Genomic DNA, 16,612 nt, shown 5'->3' with positions numbered 1-16,612 from the left:
AGGTGCTTTAGTCAGCCCTTGTTTTCTAGATAATATAAATGCTGTTCAAGGAGCTTTGGCAAGTTATTGCAGTGGCTTTTGGAGACAGTACACAATTAATTCTTTGTGTATCGAAGTATAACCATGCTTGAAGAGATCCTTCGAGATATACAGTGCAGAAACAGACTTTTCATTCCAACTTGTCCAAGCCAATCAGATATCCTAAATAAGTCTAATCCCGTTTGCCAGCATTTGGCCCATATCCCTTTAAACCTTTCCCATTCATATACCCATACAATTATAACTCTTCTGAAACTAGAATCAAACTGCATTATCTGGTTTTGTACAAAAGTTGCTTGAAATTGTAATAGAATAATATGTCATGTTGCACAAAGAATGTTTGGTATTTTCTTTTAGATCCTTAAGTATGTTTCGTGACTTGAGCCATACAAACCAGGAGGTTGTAGTTTTGATAACTCACCTTTGCTGAGATCACATAGCTTGTATCTTGACACAGTGCAAGTTGTTGGTGGGTTTGGGTCAGGATGCTACAATTCATGAAAGCAAGGAGGAAAAAAATCAGCTAGGACATCTGTCCTAGGATGCACATGTGCATCAATCAAATCTTGCACAGAAACATTGCAAACTGATTAATAATCTAACCAGCTAAAGGCTGGCCTCACTCAGGAATAATGATTACTTGGGCATGCCATTAATTGAGCCTTATTTCAGCCTTTAGCTTCAGGACAAGACAAGTAGAAAGAAGACTGGCCAGCAAAAAATATAATCATGCTGTCATTTCCATTTGTCGGAATATCTCTGAAACAGTTTTATAATGTTATTTTCTAGTTCTATCTTTGTTCATACTGCAGTATCTTTTCTGTAACTCAATCACGGTGTATTTGCAATTCCCACAAAATTTTAAATAGTGAATACTTTGTTCAATATGGCAACAATTAACTGTGGCAGTGAGTGATCTGTAAAGGCAGTGACATAAAAGTGATTTCCTACCCTTTACAGAAACTGATAAAGTCACAGGTCACTCGACCTCCCTTTGGACATATTGGCTACTTCTGACAGCAAACTATTTGGCATTTATGTTACCATTCAAGGTGGCTAGAGAGGCAGAGATCAAACTGTCTATTTTAGTTGTGGTTATTCACATTAACAATTTCTTGCTGACTTTGAAGCTGAACTAGCTGTAAATAAATGGACTATTTTTAAAAAATCTAAATACCATGTAGACGCGAACCCAGGAAAAGAATAAGAAGGCCAGGTGAAACTGTTGACAGCTTGCCTTTGTTACAGTTGATGTGAGGTTTGTGTAAACAGTCCCATTTAAACCTTTTTCCAGATTGTTATGCAGTTGTGAATAGACAAACAATGCCATAAATGGGTTTCTGTGTTTATTAACATTTTAATCGCCTGTGCTTTTGTTTACACAGGCATGACATTTAAAACAAAATATTTTGTATTCAATTTATTTTGTTTTGTATTCCTTACTCCTGTTCTTTCCTGGATTAGAGAAAAAGGAAATTGTGAACAAATCCAAAAATTAGCATTAACACCTCAAGCTTCACAGTTCTTTCATTGTGTGCCAGTCAAACAAAAGCCCTAATTAAAAAGCTTTATATCTGCAACCTCACTTTAAAACTTGATGCATCATTCATTTAATAAAGATAAATTCACTTCATATAAAATACATCAATGAATACATTGTGTCAGGATTATCAAAGAATTGTTAGGCCCATTATAGGTTATTGTTAATTGACAAACACAAGGTTTGTGGGTAGAGAGAGATTCTGATCTTCCAAGGCTACTTTTGAAAATAATAGTCACATATTGATTTTTGTTGAAGCCTTTATTTGAGTTTGTGCAGATGATTGTGAGCTGCATTAAAACACAGGCACAATAATGTTTGAAAATTGTCATGACTGCCATTTGACTGGCAGTTTGTAAAGCAAACCCATGATCAAGTGAGAAATAAATACCACATATTTTCAGAAGATAACAGATACAGGACATGATAGAAATTCACGGAATGCAGATGAGGCAACTCTTTAGTTGACTAGTAGTAGCTGGCAAAACTAGCCCTTTTAAGAACTTTTCATATTAAGTGCCAGAAAACCAGCCAACGTTTATCCTACAACCAAATCAATAAAACAGATTGTCTCACAAACAGCATTGGCATAAAGGATCAGACAATCAAGTTCAAAGCCGTGTTTCCAATGTTATAGCAGTGATTGCTTGCATACTTTGGGATCTTTCCAAGAATTTATTAATACATAAACAATAATTTGTTTAGAATGGCAAGTGGCGATGTATGATCTATAAAGGTAAACCCACATCAAATAGGTCTTTATGAACAATGAGCAGATTGTTGCCAAGGGGGCATCTCATATCTGTACCTGTGGTTGAAGAGTTGTTGCTGTTGTTCTGAGTTCTTGCAAATGGGTGAGCGAAAGATCCTTGAAATGTCAGACTTCACGTCATCTATGAACCAGATGTGCAGTTGCCAACACTTTGCCTTTGCAGCCCTGTATTCACTAGTCAGATTTGTATCCACAACCTTTTAGCATCAAACGCCTGTCAAAGCAAAGTGCGCCTACATCCTGATCCCTATTGCTGACCAAGGACTAGTATTGCAAAACCTTAGAATTTTGCATTATTGTGATATTTAGCTTAATTCTGCTATATTTAATTTAATACTTCAATTTAGAAGTCATAGAAATTGTAGCACAGAAGGAGGTCATTGTGTCTCTGCTGGTGCTAGTTCCTCAAATTGGAGTTATTTACTCTAATTCCATTTCTCTCATACATCCTTTCATATACATTTTTTTTTCAAGTACTTGCACAAATTCCTTTTAAATAATGCCCTAGACTGAGCTTCAGTAGTCACTCATGGTAGAACATTCCATATTGTAATAACAGGCTGTGTGAAGCCACTTCGAGCTTCTCCGTTTGATCTTATTATCAATTTGTCAAGCACTAGCAAATCATTCAGTATTTATTCTTGGAGAAGCTATTTGTAATTTTGAAAATCTCTTAAATTCTTCCCTTTACTTCCTTTGTTGTTGTGAAAAATAAAAACAAATTCTCTTCATAATTATAACTTGGAATACTTATCTTTTCTATAATGGACTGCAAATAGCTGCACACAATTTCCAACAATAATATTACCAATCCTTTGTACAAATTCAACACAATTTTGTTCCTTTATTTTCACTGCCGAGGCGTTTTAAAAAAAACTGTTTTTCTACCTTTACTTAAAACTTCATAGCTTTAGTTTCTGTAATTTTACATTCTGAATCTTACGATCCTTTTTTAAAAAATCTACTGATTTTTGCATTGAATTGAAGCTGCCAACTATCATTTATCTTATTTCATTTGTTACATTTTTCTTAATTTCACCTGTAAACTTCCATATTTAATCTGATTTCTCTAATTTAGTATGTCAACAACTCTGGTAAAATTTGTTTAGTGTCTAGGTTTGGATCAGTCATTAAATGAGAAAAGTGCATTCCCAATAAATGGTAAATAATGGTTTAACTATAGTTCAGTATAAATTTAGCTAAACTGAACAGTTTTCATGATGTGAATGTATAATATTATTAACTATAGGAACCTATAATATGGAATCATTTCCTTCTGTATTTTTGCTATAGTGAGACTTGGTGCAGGGTTTAAGATACTCCGATCACATTTGTCAACCCAGGCTTGATGTCGAGATCTCCCTAATGATCCATCTTAATTCCAACTTGCATCTTCCCAAAAAGGATAACAGGCACTCAACCCAATCAGGTTTTCTATTACCTTCGCATTGATACCTTATCTTAAAATACGAGGTTATTTTGGTACTTAGTATATTCCTTTCAGAAATCAAAACAGTCAGATTTTTTTCCATATCAAGAATCTGGGTTCCACAGCCCCAAAATACCTGAAAGAGCAGAGGGAAAATTCGGGGTATTGGAAATCAAGTTATTGTAAGAAACTGAATATTGAACAATGTAGGAGCTTCAGAGGACAAGGAAATAAAATACAGCAAAGTACTGGCCACATACAAAAATTGAGATGGGTACGAAAGCTTGTGAGGGGAAAGAACTAGATGCTAAACATAAAAGTACAAACTTTTTTAGAGTTTTGAATAATGCTTTGCTGTAGGAGGTGTGTCTTTAGCACAGATTTCACATTCCTAGTCAGGTCAAACTGTCGAGCTGTTATTTTCACTATATTAGTTGATTTATTAATGTGGAGTGGTGGCATAGTGGTAATGTCATTGGATTAATAATCCAGAACCCTAGGCTGCTGTTTGGAGAGCATGAGTTGGAATCCTACCATGGCAGATGGTGAAATTTGATTGCAATGACTTTCTGCATTGAAAACCTAGTCTAATAGTGACCATATACTGTGATCATAGAATTCCAACAGGTTCACTAATGGCCTTCCCAAAGCAAATCTACTTACCTGGCCTGCATGTGACTGCAATATGGTTGACATTCACTGACATATTTACATACATAGACGTGATTGTGTAATTAATTCATTTTATGTGAAAGTGTTTGGGGACATGTCTGAGACATATGATAAGATACAATATTTCTTCTTAACTTAATGCTTAAAATATGGTCCAGCAAATGTATTTGTCTTGATTGAGAAAATGAAAATATGTGTCACTCAAACTGCAGAGAAAAGAACCTGACCTGACTGTTGGCATGTCTGATTGCTTAACCAGACTGTAACAGCTCCGAAAGGCAGCTCATTATTACCTGTTCAAAAGCAATTAGGGATGAGCAAGAAATGCTGGCCTTGCACATTTATTTTTTCAGATATCATTAAATTTCATGTGAAAGCAGAGGCATTTGAAAGCAGTTTAGTTGCTGCATATCTTCTGTTTCCCTGAGCAAAATTATGATTTTTGTGATTTTTTTTTTCCCTTACAAAGAATTGAACTGAGTGAAACCAGGTATTACTCTTGTAGCTTTTGGTCTCTTACTATATCCTTGCTCATTAGAGAACATCAGGGACCTGCAGTGCATAAAATCTGCAATAAAGCTGAGTGCCTATCAGCATGAAATGAACAGATTATTTGACTTAGTTCTGACAGGCAATTACTTAATTTTTACACGTGTCATCCTTCATTTCCTGATGGAAGACTAGAATTCACATGCTTTAGACTGAAATGTGGGAAGATTACAAGCTTCCAAAGTTTACTTACCCATCTTTTTTTTTTGTTTATCCACCAATAAACTAATTGTCAGATTCACTCAGTGTAATGGGTAAGAAAACTACAATTTAATAGAATATTCATTTTTTTATGCTCTGTTGACTGTGATAGATGTGACAAATTTGGCTGAAAACCGCTTAAACAATTGTTACTATTGCACTTGGCAGAAATTTCCCCTCTAAGCTTTGAAGAAAAAAAAATGTAAAAATTGGAAGGAAAGAGAAAACAAATTTCAACGTTCCAAATGATGCCATTTTCCAGTGACTGCCTTCAATCTGTTTCCACTCTCTCCTAACTCATGTTGCTTTTCTGCTGATTAATATCCTGTTAGAGTCTAAGTGTCTTTGCTAAATCTGACTGACTTCATCAGGCATTCCTCAGTTCTCAAGCCACCCTATCCTTAACAGAAAAGAGTATTAAAAATCTCCACTATTGCAATAAAGGAATAATGCTCTGAATTGACTTGTGTCCCTGGCACAATCTTTAATTCCTTACACAGTGTTGCATTTCAGCACACCACTAATAATTGTTTTACAAAGCATTACGAGTTTGTAAAAAATATTCTGCTTGACTTATTATATTTGGAATTTCAGGTAAAAAGAACAGTTAGAAAAACATTTAAAATTCATTCAGCATGTTATGATGAAACTAAAAACACACTACCTTGCACAAGTGATTTTCTTCCTAGAGTGTTTGACTGTGTTTAGGCTTTATCTACAGTGAATTACTCCAATTTGTAGTGTTAAATAAGATAGATATTAGGAAAGCATGTACTATTTTAAAAACCTTGTGTGTATATATAGGATTGTAACCTCACTTGTCACAATCAAAGTAAGTGCCATATGTTGTAAGAATTTTGAATTTATTATGCTCATCAGGGAAATGGATGCCATTTTGAATGAAAGACTTTTCAAGTTTATTGAATCTGGGTGGAATTTGATATCCTCCCTTGGTGGTGGGCACTTAACCAGGCAGGAGGGCTGCAGATGGGTACCTTGCCACCTTGTCACCTTCCTGTCTCAGCAGTTAAGTGTGTGAGAATTAATGTAAGGGGGAGACAGGACGCCAACTTGTGGGACTTTTCAGATTACGTCTCCGGGACACCTGCAGTAAACAACCCCACTGTCCTGTGACTGACCACTTCAACTCCCCCTCCCATTATGCCAAGGACATGCAAGTTCTGGGCCGCCTCCACCACTAAATCCTAGCCACCCGATGACTGGAGGAAGAACACTTCATCTTTCACCTTGGGTCCCTCCAACCAGATAGAATCAATGTTGATTTCACCAGTTTCCTCTTCTCCCCTCCCTACACCTTATCCCAGATCCAACCCTCCAACTTGGTACCACCCTCTTGAACTGTCCTACCTGTCCATCATCTTTCCCACCTATCTGCTCCATCCTCCACTCTGACCTATCATCATCATCCACCCCCACCTTCATCTACCTATTGCATTCCAGGTTACCTTCTCCCCAGCCGCACACCCACTCTCATTTATCTCTCAGCCCCCTTGGGCCATCTGTCACATTCCTGATGAAGAGCTTATGCTCGAAACGTCGACTCTTCTCAGATGCTACCTGACCGGCTGTGCTTTTCCAGCGCCACACTTTTTGACTATGATCTCCAGCATCTGTAGTCCTCACTTTTTCTCTCTCTGGGAATTAATGTCAAACAACCCTATGCAGGAAGTCCAAAAAGCAAAACCTGGAATGTTTATTTGCAGTCATTCTAAGAAGCATCAAGAAAAAAGTGCTCATTGTCATTGCTGCTGACAACCAAACCTCCCCCACATGACCACCTTTCTACAACTCACCTGTGCTTGGGTCTGTGTTGGTCCTCGAGCCAAGATTGATAGAACATCACTAGAAGACACCAACTTCCCAATGACCTGATCAATCATTTGAAGAGATGCCAGTCTCTGATTTATTGGAAATTTTTGGCAGGTAGGACACAACTCCAGGAGCTTTACTTCTGGGATAGGCCCAGAACTGTATCAGTATTATGCATTCTTCAGTCGGCCATATGGCCAGGTGTAGGGTAAATAATGTTCCAATTCTTTCTTCCCTAAAACATTGCAACAATGTCAATCTCTTCAGTCCCATTGTATCAATATGACTTTTTAAAATATAAAGACAGGTATATGAGGTTAAGGATATTGAAACAGGTTTAGGAGCTGAATGTGCCCTACTCCTATTCCTATGAGTGAGTTGAAGAATTTCAATTTCACTACCCTATTCATGAGGCCATTCCTATGACTGATTATTGATTGTGTGATGGAAATGGAAAAGAAAATTCATCATTGTGGCTGCCAATTCACTATCTGTCCATTTTGTGTTATTAGCATATACAGGTGCCAATTTCACTCCTAGTGTGTGGTCATCTGGTATGAATCCACTACAGATCAAAAAGAAGAAAATTTCCTCATTGACCTGGATGCAACTGTCTTTTATGAAATGAGTTTTGGCTGTCTCAGCACAGTTCCTTGTACTTACTGGTCTATGTTGCAAAACTGCCTATAATTCAGTACAAAATTGGCACTAAATTGCCAGTCTCCAAGAGATTACAAAGATATCGCTCTATCTTGAGAGCAAGCTGTCAGACAGAATATGCTCTCAGACTGAGAATGTGGGTTGTGAAGGAGGGGACTTAAAATCTGTGGGGATGAATTCCTCCTGTGCTGTGTCTCATGAAACTGTAAACAAATTTAACTGGCTTGTGATTTTCCTATGTATGAAATCTTCCTACATCAGGGAGAGAATAATACATTTTCAAGTAGGATTTTAAAAGAAATATTTGAAATATGTGGTCATTATAGAAATAGTACTTTACAAATCATTTTACAAGTCTTTTTTTTTGTTTTTTTTTGTTGAGTTGTAGGTCAGTCTTTGATGACCTGTGCCTCAGCATCATGGAGCAGCACCTTGTACACCTCCCACTTAATGGGCTGAAAATGTTAGAGTCTCTGCAGAGTTGGTTATAAATAACATACAGTTATCATGAAAGTGTTACCTTTCTATTAAGCTAACATTTTCTGTATTGTGCAGAAGCTTTCAAACCCCCCAGAGGTCCCAGCTTGAAAAGACAAAGTGGTTATAAAGTAACACTTACAATTGTAAATAATAGTAGGAGAGGATCCAATTTGCATTGTACAATGAATCACAGTTTATAAAGTCCCACTCTAAGTGAGGATCACCCACTGTTCTGCCAATTTGAAGTTTTGACTGATTGTTTCATACTGTAGCTTGTAGAATATGATTCAAGTTTATATTCTCTGCATAATTTATCATAAGCATCATGTTAACCCTCCTGAATATTTGAAATATTGAAGGTAGAGATTGTAAAAATTTAAATTAATGCCGTGACCTCCCTTAATTCTTAGCAACATAGTCCATTTTACTGGTGGATCTCAATTCAACGTGTTCACATTGAATTTTGTTGCATTTGTTGTCTTGGAGGAAAACTGGTACAGGAAGATGTAATTTAGGAATCCAATCATCTTAAAAAATACATCCACGTCCACTTTAGTTCAGTGCTGTTAAGGCATCCCTAGAATTGCTTTTAAGCTTGTTTGTGCAAGTGTTTGTTTTATGTTTAATGTTTGCTTTAAGACTTGCAAAAGAAATTGGTTCATTGTGGACTAGGTGCCAGTGTGCTTACTTCATTCAATACTTATCAAATGAACAATCCAATTTCTAAATAACAGCAATAATATCTGCATATCACCAGATGGGCATAAGCAAAGTAGCTTTTGTCTTTTTTATGTCGACTTTGAGAATGAACATAAAATGTGAATTTTGTTTTTAAACCCAGTTCTAAGCATTTATGATATATTACAATTGCATATAATATATTTCTTTATTTCACCTTTACTGACTTCATTGGGATAAAAGGTAATAAAGGTGACAGTGATCTGAATTGAAAATGTTTGACACCACATATTGTTACTTCTGCCAAGCTTGCTCCTGATGATACAGGGTTGTTTTTGTGTTAAGGTATATGTGTGAATGAGGTCAGAAATGTACATATCGGCAATCATGCAGTTAAATATTGTGCTGACCGTATCAAAGGAAGCTGACGCATAGTGAATGGTCAGTTGGGTGAGGTACCGTTGTATAACTGGCTTTAGTCAAACTGTATCTCAACAAGAAACCAATAACTTTAGGTTGGGGTTATAAATACTATCTGGTTTTGAAATTTGTGGGGAATTCTTTATCTGTGAGAATACTCTTGCTAATTAAATTATCCTATAATTATAAACATAACGATTGTGAACCTGCCAGAAATAAAAGTAAAATTAAGATCAAAAACAAACTCGGGAGCTTTAGTCATAAGGCAGTTAATATTTTGTTAGTAGGAATACACAAGAATATTGAGAAATATAAAAAATAATATCCAAAAGTTAACAAATTGATTTGTGGGATGTAAACTGCTTTTTTACATTAAATTATGAAGATCAGGATTGAATGGAGCAGAAGAATATTTTTATACTTTTTCACCTGTGAAGTATTTAAGGGAACTAAATAAACTGAATTGTCACCACTTTCCATACCAAGAGATAAAACTACTTGGTTTTGTTTTACCTCCTTATCCGCTGCTGGCTGTAAACCTAGGAAGCAGTTTAGAGCTGTATTTTACAAACCTAATCAGATTTTTCCAAGTGCTTTCCCTTTGAACGGATAAAGAGGAGATCCTGCTCTGAGGACTTGGTGACAGCTTAATTTTCACAGCTGAGTTTCTCTCTGCTCACTGGCAGTTGTTTAATTACAGGCTTTCAGGGAGGCCACTGGGCATACATTGAGGGGATCAGTGCTTAAACCCTGTCATTTAGTCAGAATGAGTGCAGATAGAACAAGGAATCTGGAAATTTTCACTGCAAGGTGTGAAGTGGACTGTCTGAGTCCCAGTGAGCAGATAATGACAGATGCATTTTAGAGCAAGCTGGGACTGAATGGTGCCCAACTCTGTTTCTGTCAGAAAAGTGATTATTTTTGTCACTCAACAATAATTTTTTGTGCTGCTTTTCCTTTTTTCTTTCTTCTCTCGGTAAATGGTTAGGTATCTATGAGACCCCAGGTGGGACGATTCTGCATGAAGCTCATATGGACATTGAGGCCTTCACCATGGACAAGGAAGTGAGGAAAATCAAACAGCAACTGTCACTGAAGTTTTCTGAGCAACTGTACAACGGTAAGCAAGGAAAATTGTGGAAAATAATCAAATTTAAGGGCTATAGAGCTTTTAAGATAACCCAGTCAAGCTACTTAAACCTCAGTTCTATTGGCACATATTTTTTTCTAAAATCTATTTGAGAGACTCGACTGGAAATCAGACGACATAGAATTATTGGTGTTTGTCTCACATGTGCATGCCACATGCAAATACATGCACACACAAACTCAACTGAATAAGGACATATCAGGTCAGATGACCAAAAGCTTGCTGAAAGTGAGGGGTCATAAGGAGGCTCTGAAAGGAGGAGAAAAAAAATAGATGGAAAGACCTTGGGGCCAAGGCAACCTAAGGTAGAGGAGTAATTAAATTTGAGGATGCTCAAGAGGCCATAGTTAGAGAAATTTAGATAATTTAGTTGGAAGAAATTAGAAGTAGTGAGGGGCAAATCCATGGAGGAGTTTGAATTTGACTGGGAGCCAGTGAAGGTCAATAAATGTAGGTGATAGGAATATAACTTGTTGGAAATTAAGGCATATTAAGACGGCAAAGGTTTGGGTCATCTCAAGTTTTCGTGGAGTTTAATTCGGGAGAACAACTGGGAGTATGTTGGAGTATTCAGTCTGGTGATAAAAACATAAATGAGGATTGTGGCTGCAAATAAGCTGAAGGAGATGTGAGATTGGTTAATATTACAGAGAGGAGTTGGACATTCTTAGAGAAGATGTGAATATATGCTCAAAAGTACATCTTGAGTTCAAATATGATAAGGTTTATTGTCTGGTTTATTGTCAGAGGAATGCAGCTAAGAACAAAATACTGCAAATGATGCAAATCTTGAAATAAACGTAGAAAATGCTGAAAATACTCCATGAATGTAACAGCCAGTGAGAGGCTTTGGTTAGCATCCCCACCAGCTGAGCTGGAAGCTTCTGAAGTGAAGATGGGAAGGCAGAGAAGAGACAGAGGAAGGTCCAGATAAATTGTTTTCACTATTTAAAAAAGTTACATTTGTTGTGACAAATGATCAAAAGTGGATATTGGTTCTCTCAGGTGATCCATCACCCCTCCCCATCTTGGCCTGAGCTCGTCACATTGGTCTGGACAACAATGTCTAGATCATTGCCAATTGAGAGTCTCAGTCAACATGAGAAAGAGGCTTGAATAGTGCAGTAACTATCAAAAATTGACCCCAGTTGCCCTCATGGAAATTAGTTCAGGATGGGGATCGTGGCAGTGAATCATTACAGAGGCAGATTGCACTAAACTTTGAGTCTGTCTGCCCTTGATATGGGTCCCACTTAATTTTAAAATCCTAGCCCTCACGTCAGCTCTGGGTGTCAGCAGTCTGTGAAGACTCTCTAAGCAATGATCTGAGATTTTAGTGGAAGAATATTTGCACCTTTCTTTTCCTTCTCCATGTCAAGAATCATGATTTTTAAAAGATGAGATTGACCTAGAATAGCTCAGAATGGTGCCCCCACAACTGGAAGATGAGCAGTTCTCTGTATGAAGAATCTTTCTAATTAAACCTCCCAAAATGCATCTAGCAAGTATCAGGATATTGAAGAAGTAACATGTATGTGAATAAAGAGAAATCAATGAATTTGCATATTACAAGAAGGCAGTTCAGAGGAGTTATGGCAAGTGGTGTAGTGCTAATGTCACTGGACTAGTAATCTGAAGGCCAGGCCACTGCTCCAAGGATATGGATTCAAACCTGACCACTGCAGCTGAAATATAAAAGTGAGTGACAGTAATAGTAAACATGATTTCATCATCAGTTGGTGTGGAGAATCTGTGGTTCGCAGGTTTTCTTTCGGGAGGGAGGTCTTCCTTCTTGACCGGTCCAGCTTATATGTGACCCCAGACTCATACTAACATGGTTGAATCAAGCCAATCCAATTCAAGGGCAATATGGCTTGCACTCTTCTTGCCAGTGAATCCCATATCCCATGAAAGAATAAATAATTTGATTAAGGTCCTGCATCAAAAATTATCCTGGAAAAAAAAATCATTTCGAGGATAAAATATTGGCATAGTTAGATGATTGGCTGGCTGACTGACTGACTGACAGGAGACAGAGAGTAGGCCTAAATGTGTAATTTTCTGGTTGGCAAGATGTAATGAAAGTGTACCTTAGGAGTCAGTGCTGGGACCTTAACTTTTCACAATTTATACAAATGAATTGGATGAATGGACCAAATGCATGGTTTCTGAATGTACTAAATACACAAATATAGGTAGGAAAGTAAGTTGTCAAAGTGACATAAGGAGGCTACAAAGGGATAAATTAAGTGAGTGGGTAAAAACGTAGCAAATGGAGTGTAAACTGGGAAAATGTGAGATTGTCCATTTTGTAGGAAGATGAGAAAAAAAGCACAGTGTATCTGCAAGATGTACTGCAGAATTTCACCAAAGATCCTTAGACAGTACCTTCTAATCCCATAACCATTTCCATCTTGGACAAGGACAGTAGGTACATGGAACATCACCATCTGCAAGTTCTCCTGCAAACCATTCTGAACTTGCTGTTCCTTCACTACCACCAGGTTGAAATCCTGGAATTCCCTTCCGAACAGCATTGTGGGTCTACCTACAGCAAATAGACTGCAGTGGTTCAAGAAGGCAGCTCACTATCATCATCTCAAAGGCAATTAGGCAGTAAATACTGGCCCAGTCAGCAATATCCACATCCAATGAGAAAATTTTTAAAAATGCTACAATTTACCTCTTGCTTCAAGGATTATTTGCTTTTGTCAGTGTTCCCTGTTGTTGAAGTGAATGCTTTAAAAAGATTTAAGAACTGGTAAATCCTCCTAGGGTTTAGCTAAGGTGTTTAATCCTATTGTCTTTTAAAGAGCTGCGTGAAGTTAATAGGATTTATTTTTATTAATGTTTGGATGTTGATTACAAAGAAATAGCACAAGCCTTGGAAAAGGAAGATTGAGATCATTGATAGAAATAACTTGTTTAGACCTGGAGATCTAACCTCCGTACGTGTAAATAAGCAAACCTCCCCAACACACACGTTTTCTTTGTAGTGAAGCAATTGTTCATACTGCAGTGAACTGCGACTGCACCATGTTCTTGCTGGGACAATAGTAATCACAGAAAAATGACCTTTCTTTAAGACATTTGTGAAGTCGTGATATAATGTCAATGGAATGATCTTGTGCCCTGTCCTGCTTCTGGGCAGTTGATAAAGGCCTGTGCAACCTTGAGAAGTAGTCTCTTCTCACACAAAGTTAAATATTCCCATGTGTCAGCCTCCCAACCTAAACAGTTTATTTCTTATTTAATCATGCAATGTTAGTATAGCAAGTAAAAACAACATTTTAATGCCCATTCTGAGTTGCCCTTGAGGAGAATAATGAGCCATCTTCTTGAATTGCTGCAGTCCATCTGGTGTAGATACACTCAGTATTAAGGAGTGTTGTGGTGCAGCAGTTGTGTCCCTACCTGTGAGCCTGGAGGCCCTGGTTCAAGTCCCACTTGCTCCAGATCTGTGTCATAACGTCTCTGAACAGGTTGATTAGAAGATATCCAGGGACTGTGATGAATGACCTTCAACAAATACAACCATCTTCCTCTGCACTAGGTATCATTCCTACCAGTGAAAAGTTTCCTCCTTACATCTGTTGAATTCAGTTATACAAAGGCTTTTTGAACTATTCCAAATTCACTCTTCATCTCTGTTGTCTAACCTCAGCATTGAGGAATGTTGAATTATCAGCCAATGTAGGGCTGTCAGTGATCCATCAGAAGGTTTCCTTACCCTCATGATTCACTTGATGTCAAAAGCACCATTCAGTATCCTTGGCCAAAGTTTGTTTTTTAGTTGCAAAGTTCTCATTTCCATCGTCAAAAATAGAGCATAGAACATTTCAGCACAGTACAGGCCCTTCGGCCCTCGATGTTGCACCAACCTGTGAAACCAACCTGAAGCCCATCTAAGCTACACTATTCCCTTTTCATCTATATGTCTATACAATGACCATTTAAATGCCCTTAAAGTTGGAGAGTCCACGACTGTTCCACGTCCCTACTACTGTCTGAGTAAAGAAACTACCTCTGATAGCTGTCCTATATCTATCGCCCCTCAATTTAAATCAATGTCCCCTTGTGATAGCCATCACCATCCGAGGAAAATAGTACAACGTTTTCATTATTTTATTTTAAAAGTCCTTCTTGTTTACAAAGGATTACAATACTTTTTGTCTCTTTCTAATTGCTATTGCTGGGAAATAAAACATTTCTCCATTTTGATATTCAATGCAAAGTCATGTTAAAATAAAATTTCTTTTACCCTTTCTTGATAAACCCATATGGAAATTATATCTGCACTACATCACTGAATTTGTTTCATTTAGCAGAGGATGTGTACTTGAAATTACAGATTTTATGTCATTATCAGGGGTCTTTTGAACTGTCGACCAAGCTTAGGATTTGAGTTGAGACAGTCCCATATTTACTTAACTTGAGATTCTGAGCCAAAGGTTGGAGACTTACCTGGATTTTAACAGCACTAGGGTGATATACGTTGGCTTCTTTTGCCCTTCTCTGGAAAAAAAAGAAAGGGAAAAGGTTAAGTGGGTGATTGAAGGATATGAGAGGTTAGTTGAATGGCAGCGCCTTGCATACCTTTATTATCTAAGAAACACTAAATACCTAATTACTTTTCTCCATTAGTAACAGCAGACTGGACAGGAATGGTGTTTACAGGTGTGTGGAAGTACTCTGGTTCATGTTCTGCCTCTGCAGACTCTTTGTCAGAGATTCCCTGTTCAATGTAACCAGTGCTTCTACTTAAGAACCGTGTCAGAACTACAGAAAACTGAGGTTTGAGACACAAAAGCAATTGTTTTCTTTTGCTATGGCCTACTGAAACTTAACTGTGTAATAAAGGCACCATGTTGATACAACTTGGAACACGAGAGTGATAGAATTTAGTTTGTCACACTGCATTTAAAGAATTCTCCTGACGTGAAGCACAATACCATTTTGCCTCTAGGTTTTGAGCTTGAATAATGTCCATACTGAGAAGAAACAACTGTAGTTCTCCAAGCTCTAAAGTCTTAAGTGAAATAATTTATAACCATTTCCCTTACTGCCTCTGTCTGTAACTCAAAACAATTTGCCAATTTTACTCAAATCAGAATGATAGGTGATGTGGGGAATTGAAATGTCACACCAGCAAAGTAAATGTTGTTGTTCTGAACTTAATTTTAACTTGTATTTGCATGTAACTGCCGTAAAAGTGCTTGATGGATGAGAAGAATGAAAATTGTTCTATTCCCAGTATGAATATTCCTCAGTTTGAGTGTGAAACAAAAGTGAGTCTTACATACAGTTTATTGAAAGTTGCAGATGGATTTTTCCACCACTACCAGCAGAACTGTTTCCAAGGTAGAAATCCATTTTAGTTTAAATGAGAAATTCATGTGCCACTATTAATCTATTTATCATTTTTTTAATGGGAAGTGTTGCATCAAAGATGACAGGTGAAAATTACAGGTCTTTGCTCAGAATAATTGTAAGCATTGTCTGATGTTTCCATGATGCTACTAAAAACAAATTGTATTGTCTCTGTCTCAAGGGAGCTGAACACCAGAGAATATGTTGTCAAGGTGTACTTGAGCCAGATAAACAGACAGATGTGACAGTGACAGCTTCTTGTGCAGCAGGAGAAAGAAGGAGAAAAAAAAAGAGAAATTGGAGACTCGTCAGTCCTTTTGAGCTCTGATTAGAGATGTTATTTTGGAAAGAGAGTACCGTTGAGCTGCAACAAAAACGTGCATGTTTCAGAATGAAACATATGGACCTTTGATTCCAATCCTGATAAATACTGGGTCAGGTCTCAGCTATTCAGTTAGATTTACTAGAAGGTCTGAGAAGCCCCTCATGGGACTGTTCAGCAAGCTATCAGGAGGCCACGCCAGGCTGTTCATTCAGAGCTCAAAGGCCTGCAGGATGAATTTGAACTGCCCTTTGTGACTTCATTGTCAGGGTTGGTAGGACTTTATAAAGTTGAAAGAAGCCATTTTTCAGCCTTTTCTTTCCTGAGAGGCCCTCTCTTGTAATGACTTTAGTGAAATGCAGCAGGTTGTGAATTTTTTCATGTCATGTCATTTTTAATAGATGTTACCCCCACCTCAAAAAAGTAAATAAAAAAATGTAAATAAAGTAAAACCTTTGAAAATCAGTTTTGTAAATAAAGGAATCAAGTAGTTGATTCAA

The 16,612-nt window shown here is 37.4% G+C and overlaps 1 protein-coding gene across 2 annotated transcripts in view; it reads left to right on the top strand.

Annotated features, from left to right (window-relative positions):
- Window positions 1–16,612, top strand: part of ass1 (argininosuccinate synthase 1) — a 153,886-nt gene that overhangs the window by 121,152 nt on the left and 16,122 nt on the right. For both annotated transcript variants that reach the window (XM_072565748.1, XM_072565749.1), the window contains exon 12: window positions 10,259–10,390. In XM_072565748.1, the coding sequence (XP_072421849.1) occupies window positions 10,259–10,390 (132 nt within the window). The remainder of the gene's footprint in view (window positions 1–10,258; window positions 10,391–16,612) is intronic.

This window comes from Chiloscyllium punctatum, chromosome 49 (genome assembly GCF_047496795.1).
Source record: "Chiloscyllium punctatum isolate Juve2018m chromosome 49, sChiPun1.3, whole genome shotgun sequence".
In the NCBI taxonomy this organism is placed as follows: Eukaryota; Metazoa; Chordata; class Chondrichthyes; order Orectolobiformes; family Hemiscylliidae; genus Chiloscyllium; species Chiloscyllium punctatum.
This window is presented reverse-complemented; position numbering and strand designations above follow the sequence as displayed.